This window comes from Xenia sp. Carnegie-2017, unplaced genomic scaffold (assembly GCF_021976095.1).
Source record: "Xenia sp. Carnegie-2017 unplaced genomic scaffold, XeniaSp_v1 HiC_scaffold_19, whole genome shotgun sequence".
NCBI lineage: Eukaryota > Metazoa > Cnidaria > Anthozoa > Malacalcyonacea > Xeniidae > Xenia > Xenia sp. Carnegie-2017.
The window spans coordinates 6,092,091-6,115,179 of NW_025813481.1; the positions used below are offsets into that span (position 1 = coordinate 6,092,091).

Sequence of the window (23,089 nt, forward strand, 5' to 3'; positions counted from 1 at the left end):
TCACCTCTAACCAAAGGTTATGATTTTGGTGGATGATAATTAGTTCATCCATATTCCATCCAATATGGTGGATTTCTTGACTATATTGCATGGTTCTCTCGACTGTCTTCCTAAAAACTGGGGAAGATGTTCTTTAAACATAAAGTAAACTGTCAAGATATCTGGATTTTTAAATAATGGTGCTTTCGTATTATTTTGAGTATGTATACATAGAAATTTAACGTCGAAGTTTGTGTTGATATTTTGCATTTTTGACCACTGTTACCTTGTAATCAACGATTTGTACTATGTTTCGTAGAGTGAACTTTAAGCAACGGCTGTTATATATTTTTATTGTGCTGAGTATTGTTGTCTTTTTTGCACTTATATGGTTGCTTTCTCACAACGATTTAAATTCCTCGAATAGCAAAAATAATGGACTAGACAGCCTTATTGTGAGGACGCTTTCGTCAGATAAAACTTTGCCTCTGGCGTCCGTACAAAATTGTAGAATGCCTTTCAACGAGTGTTTTAATATCTATCGATGTGCTTACAACCGAGAAAATAGAATAAATGTTTATGTGTATCCATTCACGAAGTATTTGGATGCATATGGTGTGCAGATTTCACCTGACATTTCAAGAGAATTTTACGACTTGGTGAAAGCATTGAAGGAGAGTGTATATTACACATCAAATGTAGAAAAAGCATGTCTTATAGTTCCACCAATAGACATGTTGAATCAGAGAAGACTTGATGTTAAAAATGTTGGTAGAATTCTCAGTAATTTACCCAGGTATTAACCAAAAATGAATTTTCTATAAAAGAATTTTGTAAACATTGACCTCACCAGTGAATATTTGTTTTTAGCTGGATGGAAGTTGGTGGATTGAATCATCTTATCTTTAACATGATTCCTGGAAATGCTCCAGATTTTAACACATCATTGGATGTGCCAATAGAAAGAGCTATTCTTGCTGGTGGTGGATTTTCCTCTTTGCGTTATCGTCTTGAGTTTGATGTCAGTATCCCTGTATTTAACACCTTAACACAACTTTCTCAAAATGAAAATGCTTCACAGTAAGTATTGATATCTTCTAGTATTGATATCTTCCAGTATTGGTCTTCCACACACTTAAATATTCACATTTGTCTTCATTGCACTTCAGGGAAGATTATTCAATGAAGATATTTTTGCTGGCAACTCAACTTAACTATAACAGAAAATATCGATCCATTCTTGAAGATTTACATGAGGAACATGATGATGTTTTAGTTTTAAAGGAGTGTCTTATCCACAATGATAAAATTTATTCAAGATGTAATGGATTAACTATCTATAAATATCCTCTTATTATGAAGGTAAAGATTATGACAAATCACCTTTCTCATGTCTTAATTTGACATTTTAGATGATTGTGTTTTAGTATGCCACATTTTGTATGGTTATTCGGGGTGCAAGATTGGGACAATCTGCTTTGTTGGATGCTTTAATGATGGTGTGTGTTTTAATCATGCTTCTGTTAGAAATTGCGAATTTTTACGACTGTATATTTGTGTTTGATAATTTTAGGGTTGTATTCCTGTTGTTGCTGCTGATGATTATGTCATGCCATTTTTTGAAGTTCTAGATTGGTCCAGGTATTAGTATGGAAACACTAAGGGAAACTTGGGTACAATACTTGGGTACACTTAGGGAGACATCAATACACTAAGTTAAGGTTGGGTCCACCAAGAGAAACTTGGATGCACTAAGGTAAACTTAAGTACACTAAGGGAAGCTTGGATGCACTAAGGTGAACTATTGCATTTAAGTTTACTTTAGTACATCAAAGTTTCCCTTAGTGTACCCAATCTTCCCTTAGTGTCCCTGAGTACACAAAGTGATTGTTGGGTACATTAAGGGAAGCTTAGGTACACTAAATGAACCTTAAGTTGTAGCCAGGGTACTTTGGGCTACATGAGCAAGCCCTTAAGTTTTTTCATTTTGATATGCAGGGCCGCTGTCATTATACGAGAGGATGAAATTCAAAGTGTTGTCAAAATCTTAAAAACATACACTCAACAAGAGATTATTGATATGAAAAACCAGGTTTGAGAGAAGATTTTCACTTTACAGTGTATACTTGTCTACTTTCTGCTGTTGTCAGACTCAGTAATTTCCTCTAAATTTCTGTCATTTTTAGGTTAGTTTTTTTGGAATAATTACTTGAGTTCAATGAAACAGATTGCTCTAACTACGATCAAAATTATTAATGGAAGAGTTTTTAAAAACTCTGCTTTGTCCTATGAGGTTTGATCTTTCATCTTTTTCATATTTTTTTCCACCAATCTTTGAGCAATGCTCTTCAACTGTCGTTGTTTAGGAATGGAACACTCCCAATATTCCTTCTCAAAGAAGTTCGGTGCGTTCTTGTGATTGAAATGGTTTCTAAGCTATAAAAATGGATTTTTTATGATATATATGTATATATATTTGTATTGTATAGTTTGTAAAACCACCATTTGTCACCTTACCTCTTATGTCATCAAAAGAAAAAGGATTTACAGCTGTCGTCTTGACGTACGATCGCGTTCCATTGTTATTTCGTGTTTTGAAACAAATCGACCGTACACAAAGTCTTGTTAAAGTATGTAGTAGATAACAGTTGTTTGTCATTTGCAACTGATGTAACATTAGGTAAACATCTTTACAAATACCGCTGTAAAGATATTGCGCGTCTAGAGGAGACTTCCCGCATTTTTTTCTTGCTATCGTAATTTCCTTTGGTCGTGAGTAAAAGGACTGAGATTATTTAAATTGCACTTTTCAAACTTTTGCTACTTGTTACATTGGCAGTTTCAATGTTTGCAACTAATTTAATATAATCTTAAATGCTTTCATTAGATTGTTGTAGTTTGGAATAACGTGAACAAGCGTCCACCACCTGGTAATGTTTCTTATAGCTACTGACGTGTATCATGCACGTTGTGTGAAATAACTTGTTTTGTAGTAATTTTTATTCTTTTAAAGTGTCAGAATGGCCAACATTGACAAAACCTGTTAAGATCATTGAAACGAAGGCCAACAAGCTTAGCAACAGGTATCTTTATGATTATGAACATTACTTGACCAATAAAGTTCATGTATTGCCATAATCAGACATTTATAGTACAAGGTACAAGCTTATTTTGTCTACGTTTTCTCCTAGATTTTTCCCGTACAACGAAATCGAAACAGAAGCAGTTTTTTCACTGGATGATGATATTTTTATGTTAACTGTTGATGAAATAGAGTTTGCTTTTGAGGTGTGAAATGTCGTAGTTGCTAATTATAACTTTAATTCGTATATATTAGTCACACAATTTTTATTTTAGATTTGGTCAGAACATCCCGATCGATTGATAGGTTTTCCCGGCCGCCTTCACACCTTAACTTCTGGTAAACTGAAATATGAATCAGAATGGCTTGATGATGTTTCGTTGGTTTTAACGGGTGCTGCGTTTTACCACAAGGTAAATAGTTTTGGATGATTTTCTGCACAACTGGTTGATTTTTCTTTATTTATCTAGCCTGTATTGAGAAGAAAATACCGTGCTGTTTAAGGTTGAAGTTAAAAGATTGGGAATTGGTTATATACCCAAAATGACTTGCGGTGTACTCTCTCATTTTGTGCAGCTAATTATTGTTTGTGTAATCACCAGATAATCCAACACACATTTCTTGAAAGCAATTTTCTATTTTAACATAAATATTTTATCTGCAGAAGCCAGTATACCAGAAATAACATCTCAAATCTTACAGCATTACTCTAGTTTAACATAAAGATTCAGTCTGCAGAAGCCACTATCCCGCGGAGATAACATTTTACAGTATTATAAAAACAGTACTGGAAACGAGGTTGAAAGTAGACTGGACCGAGTGATTATTTATGCTTATATTTATAAGAAAATGGTCGTATTTGCCATGAAGTCAGTGGATGCTCTCTTCATGATACACGAGTGTAAAAATTAAATGGGAATTAATGGAGAAATCATGTTAATGTATTTAAAAATATTCAATGCTGCTTATCCTCGGATTCCATTGGATCACTAAACCTTTGTATCTAAAGCTTCGCGTTTTTTACTCTTTAGTTTTACAACCACTTGTTTACATACAAGATGCCGTCTAAAGTACGAGAATGGGTGGATGAACACATTAACTGTGAAGATATAGCCATGAATTTTCTTGTTGCTAACTATACACATAAAGCTCCTATCAAGGTGTGTGAGGATATTGTTGAATTCATTTTTATTGCTTTGCAAAGCCACTTATGACTTTATTTAAGAATCAATTGATCGGTCAATGAATTGCAAAGATTATAATTATGGCTACTTGAGAAGAAGGACAAAATTTCCAGATGTTAATGTATTTAAGAGCCGTTAAATTACTGTGTTTTAGGTAACTCCTCGGAAGCGATTCAAATGTCCAGAATGTGTAAACGATGATGCTTTAGGTGTAAATCAAACTCATTTCATAGAGAGATCGAAATGTATTGAGGAATTTGTACAATTCTTTGGTTCTCTTCCCTTGGAAAGTGTCGAGTTTCGTGTGGATCCTATTTTACATCTCAGTAATGTATCACGTTCTTTGAAGAGGTTCAAAAATGTGGGGACAATCTAAGTGATCGTGGTCTTGTTGTGTATTTTGGTGAGTAAATCCATGCCAAATCACTTTTGTTTCATCAAACAGAGATATACATCATACCAAGAGATTAGTGACTGATATATATTGTCCTTTTCCTTTGTTAGCATTATTTTAAAGCCATTACCTAATTATCTTCACCTCTCATTGTCCATTGTATTATATCATAGAATCCAAAAGAATGTTACGACATTAAGTCGTCATATAACCATTCTTAGATCTTAATCTGCTCTCAGAGGCTAGGAAATAGCATTGATGTGAAGGATTGTTGACAAATTGTTTGATTCATTACAATAAATTAATAATCTTATATCTCAACAGTGAATTCAGGAGTTTGTTGTCATGACAAATAGCGCGTATTCGGCACGACATTTATCACAAACATTATTTATGTTTTTTATTTCGTTCTTGAAATATCTTTAATTTCGTTTATCCAACTCGTTAACCAATTTCATTTTACCTGCGTTAAATAAATATGCCAATTCACTAAGTTTTTATCCGTTCCACATGTTTTTGCATGTATTTTAGTCTAATGATAAGATAATTTTAGTTTAATTATCAAGAGAAGTAAGCTCTCATTATATACTCATTGATTGACAAATACGTTATTAAAATGTTTATTTGGAGTTTGTTTTCTTGTGAAATGACGACAATCTTGTTAATATGAGATAATTGGATACTTACAAAAGAAGGCCTTGCATGTGTTCCTACAACATTTTGCTAAAACACGCATTCCATCTTTTGGTGCATTACAAAATCAGTCAAACAAAAAGTTCTCAGTGAAAACATTTCATATGAATTTTAGATAATTTACTTTACAAATGTACATAATATATAATTTCTACTTTGTATAGTAGTTATGTTTTTTTCATGCAGCTTATATAAATATTTTTATATTGCCTTACGCTGTCTACGATTCTCTATTCATAATGTTCTGTGTGTTCCCTTGTGTTCCTGCTGTCTACGATTCTCTATTCATAATGTTCTGAGTGTTCCCTTGTGCTCCTGTTATGTACATGTATCATCCTCTTGTTGATTTTTTTCTTTTGATTCCTTTACGATTCAGAGAATTTCACGCCACGTTTAGTCAAACTTCATGATTTCTCTATCGTAGTAAGGTCCTCTGCTTTAATCAACTACATAGAAAGAGATGACAGATGATTTATTGAGGTGTTGGAATCACCAAAGTTTACGAACATTTTAACGAATTTTTTATTGCTTGGTTCTCTTGCTTTTGTGGTATGGTTATGGTCAAAGTAAATTACATCATGATGTCATGCGATGTACACGAATATCTCCTTAAGTCCTTCCTTTCGTCTGTTATTTATATAGGATAAGCTTTATGTTTCTATTAGTCATAACTCTTAAATATTAGTTAACCAATGGAAAGTCTACTTGGTTTGTATTGTGTTTGATTGGTTGAATTCTATTTAGCTTTATGTATGAATACTAACCACTTATTCCTGGAAGACGTTGTCTCGTTCGATCTTTCATCTTAATCTTATTTTTAAGGATTGCTCTGTTTCGTAAGAATTTCTTCTTTTGGCTTTGTAGATGGTGTTTATGGTTACGCCGTCTTTCAATGCGGTACGAACGCACTTTCCCTGTGATGATCAAAATACCATTGTTCTCATCCACAAAATACATCAAGATGAAAGACACAGCGAACAGTAAGATGATTGCCTTTGAACAACGCATGATTATGATCCTGTATCACGAACGTAACAGATATCTGTTTCTCTATGTCTCTCTCTGTCTTCTTTACTTTTCCTCGCTTGCTTGTGTTTAATACCTCGACTGTGTTGTCTTTATAAAGTATTTGTTAGGTATCCCATGATACATTGCAATCCTGTGTCGATCATTATCTGTATCTTAATTAACAGTTGATATGCGGCCGCCTTTGCCAGGCAGCCTGCATCTTCCGACAATTGTATGCTATATTTAAAACGTTTGTTGTAGTGTTAGAGTGGCAGGTCTGATAGATCATTTTATTGAGATAAGAGTTTTCATCTTTTGAACGCATTTTTTTCGTGAAGGCAACTTCACAAAAAGAATTTTTTGTTGATTGTAAAGAAGTGCTAAAATACTGCCTGATGATAATGTAGATTTACAATGTAGATTAAAAATGTATAAGTTCAATGATCAATGAACGTCTCGTTGCGTCCGTTTAAAATTATCTAAATACAAGGGCAAATTTAATGAAATTGAATTTCCACACGACCTTAATAATAAAAAAAAACAGTTATAACTAAAGATACGTAATTAGTGGAAAATCTAAGGTCGTGATCCTTCATGATCCTTCCTATAATTTGGATGTGTCGTGTGATTAGTCAAAATTGCATTATTGTTAGTATTTTTTAACATTGTTAGTTCTAATGAAAAGAACATGTTTGTTAATCCACTGAATTTTGACATCCATATATACAGATCTTTTTTCTGTGTATTTATCATTGTAACTCGTACTTCCATGTATTTAATAATTCAAAGTATCTTTTCATTGTTCAAAGTGCCAAAATGTTCTCATAAGTGTTGAAAATTTGCATCAGATGTATGGAATGTTGCCAAACAATGATTGCACATGAAAATCATTAGCGATCATTGCGTTATTTGTTTTTTTCTGGTATTAATTTAAAGTCTGATAACTGCGGTTGATTTTTTTTGTAAATCTCCTTGCATATATTTGCAACATTGTATGATCTTTTAAAACCTTCAAAAGCATCAATATCATTCTTCTATTTTTCATTCTTTTTTGTGCTTGTTCTAAGATTCTTGAAAGTTAAATTTGTAGATTAAGCATCATACCAGTAAACAGCGTTTTGATATAAGTTTAATAATTTGGGTGTGTTTATGATTGCAAATGTACTGCAAGCAAATTGACGTCTAATAATTTTGGCAAGTCAAAACTACCTCATCCATCGCTTGAACATGATCGCGTTGAATTTTACACAGAAATGTAAAAACATGAAAAAACTATGTTGTTACCTTTAATATAAGAATTTTTATCAGTTTGAAAATTTGCGTTTTTGGGTTTCTTCGGAGTGTAAAACTTAATTCAATGACTTAAGTTTTCAGTCTTGTTGAATGTATTTAAAACCTCGGCTAGCTGGCTCTCATGAAATCAGGTCCATGTTCAGTGTAAACGCTGCCTATTTGCAGGAACATAGTTTGAAAATATAAATGAATGTATTTTATATCATCTATTGTACGGTCAAATTAAGTATTTCTAGCTCGGGATTTTACTGTATACGTTGCTGTTAGCCCTAAGAAATATGTAGTTTTATGTTTCTTGTTTCAAATGCTCGTCTCTTGACAACACTCTCTATCTTTCATTCTATGACAAACAGAAAATTTTGTCAAAATGAACTCTCTCTTGACTAATTATCTTGTTTGTTTGTTTGCAATTCCACTTTCAAAATATGTGAATAATTACGTTACCCAATTTGGTCAATAATATTTTTCTTTTGACGAAAGGCAATCTATTACACCTAAAATCCTTGGTACGCGCCTTGTTCATGCTTGTAATATATTTCTGTTTCTCACTCACATTTTGTAGATTTTTACATTCACGTTTTCACGAACAAGGCTGTTTGAAAAAGGTATCTTAATGCCAGTATAGATGTTCTTGCAACGTTTTCTTGTGTGTAGGTTGCTTTTCCAAATTTTAAAATGTTTTAAGACGAACGATATTTACTCTGAAGGGACGATATATTTGCAAATATTTGTCCTACGCAGTATGCTTTTTTATTAATTTTGATAAACGCAGATTTAAAGTTCTATACAACCACATTATCGGCTAATACATGTATGAATTGTGTTATGAGTTGATGAACAAATATATTTTTGCGTGAATGCACGAAACAACTAAAGAAAAAAACGACTTTAAAACTGTTTCACAAACCATGCTTTTCTGCGTCATACAAATTTTTTAATTTTGGAAAACAAGTGAAAAAGATAGCAAAATATTAACGACTTTAAACTGTCAATGAGAGCATGCAGATTATATTTTGATAACTACGTATTTGATACATCTGCTTGTTATTTAAGTTGCACTTCCAAATTATTGCACCAGGCGCTTTTGTGCATAATTTAAAACACAAGTTCGTCATTATTCTGTCAGGTTTTATTTTAGGTATGTATTAATTTATTTTTGAATGCTCTAAAATAGACTCTTAACCATTTTAGTCTGTGAGCTATGTATAACTAGCACATGTGAGTTTCTGTCTATTCTTAGTTATGCTTTACTTTTTAGTTTGTAAGGATTTTATAAAACTCAGTGAATTGTCTCTCTATTCATATTAATTTGCAATGTGATCACAGTGTTGATTATCTAAAGACTTTGTTCTGTTTCTTATTGCTTTATTTTCCTCCTCACTTATAACATACGTATGTTTTTTTTTTTGCCTAAAGTCTTTGGGTAAAAATGTGTGTAATTTTAGATGTTCATCATGTAGGCGGTAGCTTGTGTAATGCTTGCATATAAAGTTACTTCTGACGACGAATTCCCGATTGAAATCAAATTAAGATTATCGACGCTTGCACGAAAAAAATGATATGATGTCTTTGAATAATGATTGAAGAAAAAACTTAATAACCAATATAGTCATAATTTATAATATCGGTAACATTTTGCACGAGGGTATAGCGTTGGGTCTCGTCACGGACGGCAAAATATACATAATAGTGTATTTTAAGATAGCAAACGAGTTTTCTTGTGAAGAGTAATTTTTCCATTTCACATGTGTATCTTAACGATACGAGATTCAGCCTTTTAAGAGACTTATTGCTTCCCATGAACGTGATCATTTAATTTCATAAAACAAATATTCACAGCATCTTCAAATCTTACGGGTTTAATCGCATTTTATTGAGATCACCTGTTCCAATATTGACAATAAAATTAATGATTCTACTGTTGGCAATCAGTTCTGACTTCAAAATGTATTTTTTATCTCTGTTTTGTTGCTTTGCGTTCGTTATCTCCTCCTTCACATGGCAAAAGCATATAAATTTAAAAACAAAGGAACCATTACTTTTTAACATCTGCTCCTTCAAATTGAACGAGTTGCTGATAAATAAGTTTGGGTGTATTCTTTTTCGACTAAAACTATGGCTGCACATAGATGTCTCAGCGTTCTGTTTCTGACGTTTATGGTCCTAGTTCTATACATTCCCTATAATGAAGCTGTTTTTGGCATTCTTGTGCCAAAAGAAGGCAAAAGAACTCTACATAGGGAACTCTTCAATGGAAGGATGACGACTAAGGCAGCAATTCTGCAAAAAATACGGCGAAGGAAATTTATGAATTCGTTAATTGAAAAATTGGTAGGTTTTACTGATGCTTGCTTTTCAAACTTGCTTTCATAGATCATATAAAGGTTAGATACTCTATAGTATCTTTTCTATATATTCATCTGCTTCAACTGTCAGTTATTTTTCATGTTTTTTTTTTGTCTATTTTGCTTGCAGAAACAAGACAAAGATGGGCAGCTAGCAAGAGAGTTATATGACTTCAAGAACTAAACATATTAAATACGGATAAATTATGAACAAGAAATATACGTAAATGTGAAAAAAAGATAATTTATTTTTCATTGTGACAAAAAAATTTGACATCAATTTGGACATAAACATCATAAATGTAGTCAACATTATGTTAATGAAAACAAATACAGACAATCAGACATGTCTAGCTTTCGTATAGTCTGTGTTGTTTAAACTTTCAATAAATCAGTAGCGAATCTAGGGGTAGTCACAGCAAAAATTCTAAAGAATATAATTTCACCAATGGACCTGTCTCTGAGGGGCTTAGAAATATTTATATATTCCAAAATGTGCAGCAGTAATTTATTTTGACTAACCCTAGATCCGCCACTGCAGAGAATCACTGCAATTAGTAAGTTCACTTTCTCAATGTCCTACTCCTTTTTTTTTCCTTCTTGAAAAATGATTATTTTAAAAAATTCTTTAAGAGGGAGTGGCAACCAATTTTTTTACCTACAATTATTTAAGGTATTTAATACAGAATGAATTTTATATGACATCGTAATTCTCTATAGAACTCTCCTTAAATCACTATGAATATAAATAAAATTGAAGAAAGGAAGCCATCTTTAATTTAAGAGCAAGCTATTATGGAAATATGCATGACGTAACAACAGGGCATTAATTGTTTTAGGAGCCTAGAAAAAGTGAATTTTTTTGTCGGGATTTTTTTCAGTGCTGCTATTAAAGAAATAAACCGGACAATACATGGCTATATGTTAACATATAAACACAAGACTTGTATTTGCCGAGAAACGCTTACCCTGTTGTGACGTCTTTTGCTAAAGCATGAAGAAGTTAGCATAATAAAAATCTTTACAAGATGGCGACGAACACGCTATGATATAAATCAAAAAAGAGACGAATCTTTCCAAACAAAAGACAGCGATGACAACTTTTTGGTGTTTTTTTCATATTTAGAGGTAATGTACTGTAATTATTATAAAAAAATATATTGCCATTTCCCTTTAAGGTTGAAATTATAACTTGAAAATGGAAATACCTTTACCCAGCATGCTTCACGTTACTATTAGCAAATCAAGCAATTTCATGTTCCTCATGTTTACAAATATTGATTTTGTTAAACTGTTTCGTAAATTCAGGTTGTTTTCTTATCAAAATAGAGTTTATCGAGTATAGACGTCATATCAACAGCTACATGCAGATGAATAAGGTAACGTAGTTGTTGTAACGAGAATGAGATCGTTATTCTGTGGTTACAAAATATGAATCAAAACAAGACGTGAAGTGACATTTTCTATATGACATTTCCTGTGGCATCACTGGCATTTTATTTTGCTTTGTTTACTTTGAAGCTGGTTTAAAAACGTCCGATGTAATTTCCAAAGATGTTCATCAACATCACACTCCAATGCTCCCAGCCAGGCATTGTCCTAATAATCCCCCAGAAAACTTGTCCTCATCCATCCTAATTACCCCATTCTCTTCTCTAAGCCCGTAACCTGTGAGATAATCATCATAAAGTTGCTATTTTTAACTGTACGTAGAATGGCATACCGTAGTAAAAGTGAGAGAGGACAGAAAGCTGAAGCACGGTTGTTAGCTGATCCTTATGATACAGAATCATGGAATGTGTTGCTGCGTGAGGCTCAGGTATTCCTCCTTTGAAAAGTTGAAATCCTCTCAAATCAAAATCTCATATTGTCGAAATATATGTAACAATCATTCACAACTAAGTATTAGTATTCATAACCTTTATGATAGTACAAGGAGAAAATATGTTTATCATTATAATAGTATTTTGGTCAAATATTTTGCAATAAAACAACACATTAGTGGTTTTCTGGAAATTTAAATTTAAATTTTATCAGGAAGTTGAAATTGGAAAATCAATTGTGAATTTGATTTTATCTTGCAGCATCTGCTGAAACAAATTTTGTTGTTTTAGTCATTGCCCATAGCAAGTGGAAGAGCTCTGTATGAGAGACTTGTTGAAAGATTTCCAACATGCGGCCGTTATTGGAGACTCTATATAGAACAAGAGGTTGCAATATTTGCGTATTTGTTACTGGAATAGAAGTTATATTTAAATGTTCACCAAAGCAATAATGTCAAAGTACTTTGTGTTATTGTAGAGCATTTTGTTCCACCCACATCATAAAAAAAGTGTTATCGTAAAAATTTAAAGATGATGAAAAAATGTTTATTTGTAACAAATGATGTTAGCATATAAACAACTTTGAAATCATTTTAGTGATGATTTTTAAAACCAAACTGTTGTTTTGTCTATTTACTGTGTAACGTGTTTTCTTTTGTCTTGTTTATTTGTTAAAATGAACTGAAATATTTACCTTACGTTGAGTTATCTGGGAAAATGGTGCTAGATTGACTCTCATTGGTTGCAGTACTTGACTGATTGTAAAAGCAGAATTCAACAATCACATTGAAAATTTATCTTACTTTGAAAACAATGTGACAGGTCACGGCAAAGTAGATAAAGTTCTGCTAAAACAATCGTTATCGTTAGATGATGGTCCAGTGGGGTGGGGTGGGGGGGTTAGTGAAAATGAATTCAAAAATAGTTGCTGCTATAGTCTAGTTACGTGGATATATCGTGGATATTTCGTGGATGTTACGTGGATGTTACGTGGATTTTGCTAACTAAATGTGTGTTAAATGTTTGCCATGAAATCCATATACGTCCTTAATGAGTTGTGTTTTCAAATTGAAAGCGTTTTTGTATTTTATCTTAAAACGAAATATTTATATTCCATTTCACTTTGTAAAACTTCATATCTTTACAGATGAAAGCGAAAAACTACGAAAACATTGAACAGGTGAATTTACAATCTTGTTTCCTGTCATGTCTTCCTCATCATTGACTGTCTTTGGTTTCATTTTAGTTATTTCAACGTTGTCTCATGAAAGTCCTAAATGTTGATTTATGGAAGTCTTATCTACATTATGTGAAAGAAACAAAAGGCTCGCTACCAACGTTTAGGTACGACTTATTGATCAATGAAATTAAAGTCAGTTGAAAGTATTTAGGTTTCGCGTTGTCTTAGGGACAAAATGACGCAGGCCTTCGAATTTGCCTTGGATAAAGTTGGATTGGACTTTAATTGTTATCAGGTTTGCGTTTGTGTTTTAAGTTTGCAGAAAAATTAGGTTAAGCACAATTAAAAAAGGTTTTGTGAATATAGCTATGGTTGTTACATAGTACTCTATGGATGTTTCATAGTACTATATGGATGTTTCATAGTACTATATGGATGTTTCATAGTACTATATGGATGTTTCATAGTACTATATGGTTGTTACATAGTACTATATGGATGTTTCATAGTACTATATGGATGTTTCATAGTACTGTATGGATGTTTCATAGTACTATATGGATGTTTCATAGTATTATATGGATGTTTCATAGTACTATATGGATGTTTCATAGTACTATATGGATGTTTCATAGTACTGTATGGATGTTTCATAGGAATATATATATACGTAGAACTGTATACTACACAATACAACTTTCTGATTAAGTTTTACCATGTTTCTTTTTATTTGTTTTTATTTTTACATAAAGATATGGGCAGATTACATTGCGTTTTTAAAAGCAGGGTAGGTGTTGTGTTTTGTGTCGTATCTACTTACTACGTAAAAAGTCGTTTTAAATTGAAAACTTTTGTGTGTGAAATAGTTTTACATTTTTAGAGAAGCAAGCGGCTCATTCGCGGAGAATCAAAAAATCATGAATTTACGTAAAGTTTATCAGGTAAGCTCGATTTCTTTCTTTTTGCAATGAACATATGTATTATAAATGTTACAACGTTGTTTTTGTCATTAAAGAGAGCTGTGTTTACTCCCATTAATAACCTTGAGTCACTCTGGAGAGATTACACGTCATTTGAACAGGTATAAAAACATGGTTTATGTACCTATTGAAAATGTATTTGTTTACCATAAAGTCACTGGATGTTCACCTCATTATACACGAAAACAAAATTAAATGGGAATCAATAGAAACATTTTGTAGTTTATTCAAGTCAAAATGCAGTTTTCTTTTTTCACAGTTGATCATTTTTTTTGTTATACTCATCACCTTCGATAATGACAAATTTTTTGAACAGAGTGTAAACAAAGTATTAGCAAAGAAGTTGATCGACGAGAAAACGCGCGAATATATGAACGCCCGCCGTGCAGCTAAGGTACAAACTGCTGCATTAATTCATTCTATGATTCATGATTTTAAAGAAAGCATATTTGCCTAACCAACTTTGACAGCTATGCTGAAACAAGCTAAATGTATTCTGAAATATAATATAAAACAAATTCCGCAGAAACAAGACATCTTGAGATTGCAAAATATGAATCGAAACAAGACGAGAAGTAAACTGTAAATTTTCGACTTTATTTCAAAGTCATCCTCAGACAGAATGATGTCATCTCAAGATGTCTTGTTTCTTCGGAATTTGTTTTATATTATACTTCTTTAAATTGTCGGCTGGTCATGGTTTTTGGTATTCTGAAATGATTATCGTCTTGCTTGTTGCAGGGTGTAATTGAAGCTGTAAGTGTTCTCTGATATTATTTCTAGGAATATGAAGCAATTACAAGAAATATTACTCGTGGTAACCCGTCTGTGCCACCACAAGGGACCCCTAGTGAGATGAAACAGGTTAGTCAGCGAGTAAATGATGAACTGAGTTAGAGAAAAGGCTGTTAATGGTAACACAGTGTAGCCTACGGTCTTCATGGCTGATTCTAACGCGCTGGAAACATTTCTATAGTGCTGTTTACAGTATAGCATATTTATGACTGACGTCAGTATAACATACATTTCTCTATGGTTGATGACAATATAACATACGCTTTTCTATGTTTGATGGCAGTATAAAATACACTTCTCTATGATTGAGGACAGTATAACTCTCGTAGCGTTGCTTATGATTTCTATCGATCTATGTTTCTCTGTAACTCTTTTCTTGCTGCTCTTCTTTAGCTTAATTTATGGAATAAGTATCTCCAGTGGGAAAAAAGCAACCCTTTAAAAAGTGAAGATATGGCTGTTCTTACAAAGCGAGGTCAGCATTACCATTTTGTGGTTGATCCCACTCATTACTCCTTGTTTGAGTGCATATTTTGAGCAATATATGATATTTTTAATTACAGTAATGTACGCCTTTGAACAGGCTTTACTTGCATTGTCCTTCTATCCAAATATTTGGTATCAGGCTGCTTTATTCTTGGAAGATCGTAGTCGACAGCTGTTTGATCAAGGAGTGAGTTGCTAAGACTTATAACTCTTTTATGTTTTGTGGTGTTTAATGTCTCGTTTTCAAATGGCTGCCATTTTTATACACTCAGGATCAGCAAAATGGTAAAATAATGGCAGATGAGGCTAACGCGATTTATGAAAGAGCAACGTCTACCCATATGAAGTTTAATGTCATGTTGCATTTTGCATGGGCGGACTTTCTTGAGGTACTATCACTACTCTCTGTATTTTATTGCCATGTCTAATGATTCGCGCATTTAAGCGGTATTTTTTCATTCTGTTTACTTAGAGTCAAATGAAGGTTAATAAAGCAAAGGATGTTTACGAAAATTTATTAAGTACACCAAATATTGACCACACTTTGGTAGGTTTTGTCTATTGATTCAATGTTAATATGTATGAAGTAAATGGAGACAAAACATGAAAGGAAAATAATGACTTTGCAATATTCAGTTCTGCAAACTATTTCATAATTTTTAAACAGATCTATATTCAATTCATGAAGTTCTCGAGAAGATCCGAAGGTATTAAAGAAAGTCGAGCGGTTTTCAAACGAGCCCGCGAGGATACGAGATGTTGCTATCATGTAGGTTTAAAACGTCATCTTATAATGTTTATAATTTAAAGATAAAGCAATATTGTTGTTCAGGTTTTTGTCGCAGCCGCTCTAATGGAATATTACATAACGAAGGTACAGTCAGATCCCCTATTGCACTCGATATCCCATAGCTTCAGAGTTACAACTGATTTTTTAAATATTATATGTTATTTTGTTTGTCTTCTTCTTCTTTCTCTTGTTTTCTTTTTGTCTTTCTCTTCATTTTCTTCTTCTTTTTTCATCGTTTTTGTCCCTTTTCTGTTCATTTCCTACTTCTTTATGTTTCTCAGGACAAAGTTGTGTCGATGAAGATTTTTGAGCTAGGTTTAAAGGTGAGCTTTAAGCGTTGACTTCCATCTTGTCAAATAATGTGTCGTAAAGAAAAAACTTCGTTTGTATTTACAGAAATTTGCGAACGAAGCAAAGTATATTCTCGCCTATTTAGAATTCTTGATTCATCTTAATGGTATGTTTATTGAACATTAGGAACTTCAGTATTACATTTGTAAATCATGTGATGTTTTATAATCCAGATGATAACAATACGCGAGTTTTATTTGAAAGAGTTCTCAGTAACCTTCCACAAGAAAAGTCAAGGTATTTTATTTATTATAACGTCGTAATAATTACGTCAAGACAATGACGTCATAAGAATTACGTCAAGACAATGACGTCATAAGAATTACCTTGGAATAACTACATTGTCATGCGAAGTGAATGGCTTGAACCTGGGAGTATCGTTCGCGTTAGTAGTAGAGTCCTGAGAAGGACTGTTGGTATTGGTGTTGACAGACGTTTTGACAACCTTAAGTCGTCATCAGAGTCAAGATTGTTAAAACGTCAGTCGAAGATGTACATTGTAATTTTCATCCTTGTAATGGCTTCAACTATTTCACATTTGCTTTGTTTTTACTCTTAAATGAAATTTCTCGAACATTCTCGTATGTAGGGAAATTTTCAAAAAGTTCCTCGATTTTGAAGCCAATAGTGGCGACCTTGCGAGTTATCTAAAAGTGGAAAAAAGAAAATTATCTTTGTTTAAAGAGGTAATGCTAATCACTTTTTCCTTAGAGAATTACAAAGATAGTTTTCTTGGATCTTGTGTGATTTTTTAGGAGCTCGAGTCACGTGAGACCACACTTCTGGTGGATAGATATCGCTATTTGGATCTTTATCCGTGTACAAAAACTGAATTAGCTGTTCTTGGCTACGAGGTGTGTGCACTGAAGGGTTGTCAACTTTACTTTGTTTTACACATATTTTGCAGGGTCAATTTATGGTCTATTTTATCTGTCGAATGGATAGCTGAATGTTAAAGGAGCTTACGTTATGATTTGACTTTATGTTAGACTCAAGAAACTGAGGAATGTAGTCAAACTTCGACATCTTTGCAAGGATCACTTGTTGACGAGACGATGAATTTGCCAACGAAGTTTCCCGCACCGAATTTGAGTCAAATGTCGCCATTCAAACCTGTACCTAAAGGGACTGGTACGATCAGAGTGATTATTGATATTAAGAAAAGTTTATAAACCTTCATCTTATTTTTTAACTTTTCGAAGCAGAAATTTTCTATAAACAGTTGGTTTAACGGCCATATACCATTTCCTTTGCTATCTACAACGTTTTTTAAAAGAAAATTCAAATATATTTGCTGCAATGTATAATTTATCCTCTTACACTGATCTATATATTTCTTTTTAAGCTGGAGTTCATCATATTCCCGGTGGTGTATTTCCTGTTCCACCCGCGGCAGCTCATCTGATCTCTTTAATGCCTCCACCAATGTGTTTTCAGGTCAGTGCTCTTTTTTGAATGAAGATAGAATTATAAATGTCACCAAGAGCACATCACTCAAACATGACATTATATTGATTGTTTCTTTAAAATAACCCTTTCTGATATGATGGATTTATCAATATACACATCTTTTGATGTACTTCTGTTTGCTTCTATCGATGGCCGTTCATGGCAGAAAATTGAATTAATATAATGACAGTTGCTATGATTGTCTCTTTTGTTTATTTTCCTCAATTTGTTCTTGAATTCGCCGAGTAACGTGGCAAATAATCTTGTTCAGCGCTACTCCTTTACCATCCCTCACCACCCCTCACCACCATCCCGTAACCACCCGCTCACCCCCCTCCCCTTGTTATTTGCTTATTGACGACAATACTCGACATAAAATATATAGGGTCCTTTTGTTATGGTGGATGAATTGCTTAAAATGATTGCTGACTGTCATCTTCAGAAACCTCAAACAACATGTATGTTTAATGCTTCTTGATTTCACGCGTGTCTTTGTTGATTGTTATTGCCGGTTTTAATCTCATTCGGTATTTTTAACAGCTCTACCTGAAGGCAGCTACAACGGTGGTGGCATAAGGAGTGAAAGTATGATAGTTGAGGATGCTAGAGGCAAGAAACGATCATTAAATGGTAACGATAGTGATGATGAAGAAAAGCTCGTGAGCCTTCCACCCGTCAATGATATCTATCGCATGAGACAACAGAAAAAAGTTGCCTTCTGAAACTGTGAGTTGTGGAAATTTTTCTCAAAATATTCCTGTCAGTATGTCTATCGTCAACTGTGATTGCGACAATCAGTTATGTATCTATGATGAACATTGACCAGACCTTGTCATGCTTAATTGTGATGTGCTCTCGTGCATTATTGCATGCAACGATTCACTTAATCGATTATTTACTTTACTTTAAGATTACTCATGATTTTTTTATCCGGAAAAACTTTGCCCTATCAATCATTTCACTGCAGCGTGGTGGGTAAGACGCAGTAATATTTGTTTTTATTACGAAAAGCTTCGCTTTACTAAATATTTACGATTTGGCATACCTTTTTTCGGTACGTAATTATTAAGCTGTTAATCTCAGTTTAAAAGCTGCTGTTTTAATGGGTTAATTTGCATGAAAAGATCGCAGGGAATCATATGTACAATTAGCACTTTTTCTGTTGGTAATTATAGCCGTTTCTTCGAGCTTTCGTGAAAATCCTTTTTTTAAGAAGTGGAGTAAATCCATTTGCGTTTGTGTTGTCCTAGCAGTACGACACACATGAAGAATATTTTGTGTTAGTATATATAACTTAGTAAAACTTGATCTGAATATTTACTATTTAATAAGATTATCTATATTGTGCAAGACTTGTGTTGCCGAAAAAACATTGAGGATAAGTGTGGACAAATACCGTTCATTTACTTTGCATCATATGGCAGATTTAAGACCTGTAAGTGAGTAAACACTTGTGTAAAAAAAAGAGGGGGTGGATACACTACACCTTGCATTATTTATCAAGATTTACACGATAAAGTTATAATACAGTTGTGGTACTTTGAATATCTGGCTGGATAAATTCAATATCTTGTCACCAGGTGTTTAAAAACGAATTTGCCAACACAACTTAACCTTCAATGAACGCAATTTATAAAGAAAGAAACTGTGCAGATTTCCTTGGAGATTTAAGTCACAAAATCTTGGTGTACGATTCACTGGTGTGTTTATGTGGGTGTGTGGAAAGCTCTTCACAAGTTCATTGTTATAAATGATTAATTTAGCTATCGAAGCAGTTTACAATGGCGGTGCGTTTTGATCTTCATCGTTGATCGCTGCTGGTCATTTGCTTAAAATCTAAAATATTTGGAATTTGGGAGGTTCTTGTCGTAGCAATGACATGTCCATCTCTATAACGTGCAAATTAAGAGGTACTTGGTTTTACTGAAGTACGATGTGGTTTGTGAGATTCAGATAACAGAAATATTCTTTTTTTGCCGAGCGCACGTGATTTTTGTCAAAAAATGGTGATCAATCAGGCTAAGAGGATTAAAAAAAACAGGATGTGGCTTAGTAAATCAGTCAGTATATAACGACGGAGTTTGAGCTCTCGTTAAGGTACCGTTGAAGAAAGCTTGAAATTGCCTGCAAACTGCAAAGTGTCGTTTGATCAATTGCATGCAAGTCCGACATACTTGGAACACTTACTTAGCTAGGTCCTTTTGGCTAAGCTTTGAGAAAAATTGTCATACTTAACTGCAATATTACTATTGATGAAATTTCATTTTGTGCTGAGGATACTCAGTGTTTGTCTCACGCTTGTCATGTTCTTTCCTGTAAATGAGGGATTATATCGAATAGCGGGCTATGGACGACGTCGTATGCTTGGAAGTTTCACAAAGAATAAACGAGAGGGATTTCTTTTTCCACGACAGTTGTTAATTAAACGTCGTGATACGGTACAGGAATAAAATGTTTTGTTACACGACTCGAGATTGTTTGTCTTACGTTACGAATCGAGGAAACGAAATGACGTAGTTGTGTTTTTGTTACGTGGTAAAGGAAGACGGATTTCTATTGATGTCAATGTATTTATTGCGTTCTTCTTATTGGCTGGGACATTTGCTTAATTTAATTGCAAAGGAAGAACGCTCGTTGATATAAATTAAACTTGCTCTTTAAAAAAACACGTCAAAGGATGGCTATAATTATCGTATGTTAAATAATGTGATAAGCGAAGAACGCTCTAATAACTTGGTGTTTCCTAAGAATATTTTACTTAGATACCGCGCAAATTTATTGTAATGTTGTTTATGTGACCGTGATATCAAATATCGTCGTACAAAAACAGTTTTAATAGTTTATTTATATAAGTTAACATTGTTTGTTCCTTGTTTTGTCTGCTGCGAAATGCACTGAATTTATTGCATGTTGTTATTTTTGTCTTTATATGATCATTTATTTTGATCTCCCTTTGATAATGTCCATATTTCTCTTGTATCATAGAAAAAATCTTTACTAATGACGTCATTTACAGAACTGTCAGAAAAATGTCAGTATTTCGTAATCATTTCCTTCGCAACTAAAAACTTCTAGTGATGATTTTATTTTCAGCTGTATAGCATAGCGCTGAATAATTAGCACTCTTGGCAGTATAATGTTATCATGTTGTTTAGTGTTATATATATTCCACAGCCATTATCGGAGATTATATATAATATAAATCCTAGGATTTATATTATGTGTAGTGTTATATATTATATAACGTTGTGTAGTCGTGCTGTAAAGTATTGTGTACTGCTCTATAGTATTGTAAAGTATTGTATCGTGTTGTATAGTGTTGTATAGTGTTATTTGGTGTTGTTTTGTGTTGTATGGTGTTGTATAGCGTTAAATATTCAATTCGAAGCTCTTTTTCTAATCTAACGCGTTTGTTGAAATTATTGTTTCTTGTTCCAATGGAAATGTTAGGTGTAAATTAAGTATAATCTTATCTATGTTGATTCTCGCTGTGTGAAAGTAAAATTCTCTCTCGTGTTTTTTCACAGTCATTTTTTTGTCCAAATCTATCAATATTCCACGTTATCTTTTAAAAATATGCCACATTATCTTTTAAAAATATGCCACATTATCTATACAACCAGCTGCTACTTGATAATGTTGTTTCTAACTGTTCAATGGTCGAGAGGTTTCGTTGTCCTGAGGAATGTTGTACTTAGTTTCAATAGTATCGTAAAGAAGGCAAGAAGAGACGATATTAAATAAAAAATATGCATCATTAATTTTGTGTATTGGGAATTTTCTATCGCACTACAAACTTGTGTAAGCATATTACGTCAGGTGTGCCTTTGCAAGACCTGTCAAGTCAAGCTATTTATAAACTCTAAAATTGTTCGTGAATATAAATAATGTACTTGATTTATGAATTCACTTAACGACAAATTTTGTTCGTTTTGCAATACTCCATTTGTCTTTCTGTTTAGACTTAAGGTAAAACATTGCTGATTGCCGGAATGGTTTTTTTTTTACCTAGTTTATTTTTGTGAAATTCCCTTTCTATAAACGTGCAATGTTTAGTTTAGATTTTGAATTGTTAACCAAAATATTGTGATAATGTAAAAATGTCGTATATGACATTTTTTTTACTCTTCATTTTCTCCTCCATCTAACGTCGTTTCTACCATCCAATTTGCAAAACTTAACCAAATATTTTAATCGATCTTCAGATTCATCCAATTATAAAGAAGTGTTTCCTGATCAACCTACTGAGCACAGAGATAGATTCCAGATGGTAGAATTCAGTGAAGTCATATATTTATGATGTCAAGGCTTCTAAAATGAAGGACTGTTTATATTAAAGGAAAGTCTGAATTAAATATTCAATTTTAGTTGCTAAAAATATTTAAGTAATATTTTTAGACTTTAAAAGGAAAGAAGGAAAGGACTTATTCTCAAGTAACTCGTGTTAATTTCTAAGAAAGTGTAGTATAATTCATTGGGAGTAGCTATCGTTATAATTTCGTTAATTCCTGAAAGTATGTAAGAAATGCTTTTCTGACCTTAAACTTCCATTTTTTAACGTTTTTTGAAGGTCTTTGTTAAATTCTAACCTTCTTAAGTAGCTAAAGAAATACAACTCCACATTATTTTTTAAAGCTGCTTTTAAAGGTTGAAAAGAAGAGTTAATCTGCACACATTTCACCAAGGCAAGAGAAGAACATGGATGAATTTCTCGTGTTCTTACCACCACTCCACCCAACTTGTCAGGCAATGAACAGATCATTCGACTGGAAAGATTATTTAGCAACTTAATTAATTAAGTAGTCGGAAAGGTTTTCGCCAGATTAATGTCAAAGGAAATATTGCAAAATTGATAAAAGATGTTGAGAGAACCCTGGATTAAATCCAAAATCGTTAGATTCTGAATGTCAAACTATACTGAGAGATTATACTCTGTTGATAGTTGTTTTGTAAAAAAATTTCAAAAATTACGATAAAAAAATCGAAGAGGCTGACAACGATCAATATGATGTTTTCGACAGTTCGAAGTTGTAGCAACGTTGATGTCCTGTAGATCGAATAAGGACAGGTAGAACAACAGCAAAATAATATTTTTGCATCCTCGAATGGACCCATTTGGTGCTTGCACTATTAGATTAAACATATTTATTTTCTTATCACTAACAATTATTTTTTTTGGATGAAGCTGAGATCGGTAAAGTAAATGACCTGTAGACATTTTACGTATTTCCTTTGATGTTTCGAGAGACCGCTTTTT

At 33.1% G+C, this 23,089-nt stretch overlaps 2 protein-coding genes and 1 long non-coding RNA gene across 4 annotated transcripts; 2 read left to right on the plus strand and 1 right to left on the minus strand.

The window, feature by feature from the left end:
* Positions 1 to 43: 43 nt before the first annotated feature.
* On the plus strand, positions 44 to 6,788 carry LOC124438051 (exostosin-2-like). Its single transcript, XM_046988041.1, has 15 exons — positions 44 to 775; positions 850 to 1,059; positions 1,149 to 1,341; positions 1,407 to 1,478; positions 1,553 to 1,620; positions 1,978 to 2,071; positions 2,346 to 2,384; positions 2,469 to 2,609; positions 2,867 to 2,909; positions 2,993 to 3,062; positions 3,171 to 3,267; positions 3,337 to 3,474; positions 4,093 to 4,221; positions 4,400 to 4,648; positions 6,197 to 6,788. The coding sequence occupies exons 1-14, from the start codon at positions 288 to 290 to the stop codon at positions 4,619 to 4,621; spliced, it is 2,004 nt and encodes a 667-aa protein (XP_046843997.1). The 5' UTR covers positions 44 to 287; the 3' UTR covers positions 4,622 to 4,648; positions 6,197 to 6,788.
* LOC124438065 lies at positions 5,226 to 6,198 on the minus strand. Its single transcript, XR_006945958.1, has 2 exons — positions 6,097 to 6,198; positions 5,226 to 5,778 (listed from the first exon to the last, which is right to left on the minus strand). It is a non-coding gene; the product is annotated as an uncharacterized LOC124438065 (long non-coding RNA).
* On the plus strand, positions 6,227 to 22,390 carry LOC124438050 (cleavage stimulation factor subunit 3-like). 2 transcript variants are annotated; one of them, XM_046988040.1, is made up of 30 exons: positions 6,227 to 6,312; positions 8,196 to 8,238; positions 10,109 to 11,106; positions 11,308 to 11,357; positions 11,692 to 11,797; positions 12,093 to 12,188; positions 12,949 to 12,981; positions 13,048 to 13,145; positions 13,210 to 13,276; positions 13,734 to 13,768; positions 13,862 to 13,922; positions 13,997 to 14,062; positions 14,278 to 14,355; positions 14,745 to 14,825; positions 15,150 to 15,231; positions 15,320 to 15,429; positions 15,515 to 15,631; positions 15,715 to 15,789; positions 15,910 to 16,011; positions 16,075 to 16,116; positions 16,314 to 16,355; positions 16,429 to 16,489; positions 16,557 to 16,620; positions 16,973 to 17,069; positions 17,139 to 17,237; positions 17,373 to 17,514; positions 17,729 to 17,820; positions 18,218 to 18,290; positions 18,373 to 18,558; positions 22,038 to 22,390. In XM_046988040.1, the coding sequence occupies exons 5-29, from the start codon at positions 11,693 to 11,695 to the stop codon at positions 18,552 to 18,554; spliced, it is 2,100 nt and encodes a 699-aa protein (XP_046843996.1). In that variant the 5' UTR covers positions 6,227 to 6,312; positions 8,196 to 8,238; positions 10,109 to 11,106; positions 11,308 to 11,357; position 11,692; the 3' UTR covers positions 18,555 to 18,558; positions 22,038 to 22,390. The 2 variants fall into 2 exon arrangements, with proteins under 2 accessions (XP_046843996.1, XP_046843995.1); XM_046988039.1 differs by lacking the exons at positions 6,227 to 6,312; positions 8,196 to 8,238; positions 22,038 to 22,390 and adding an exon at positions 9,689 to 9,964 and having other exon boundaries at positions 18,373 to 20,689.
* The last annotated feature ends 699 nt before the right edge of the window (positions 22,391 to 23,089 follow it).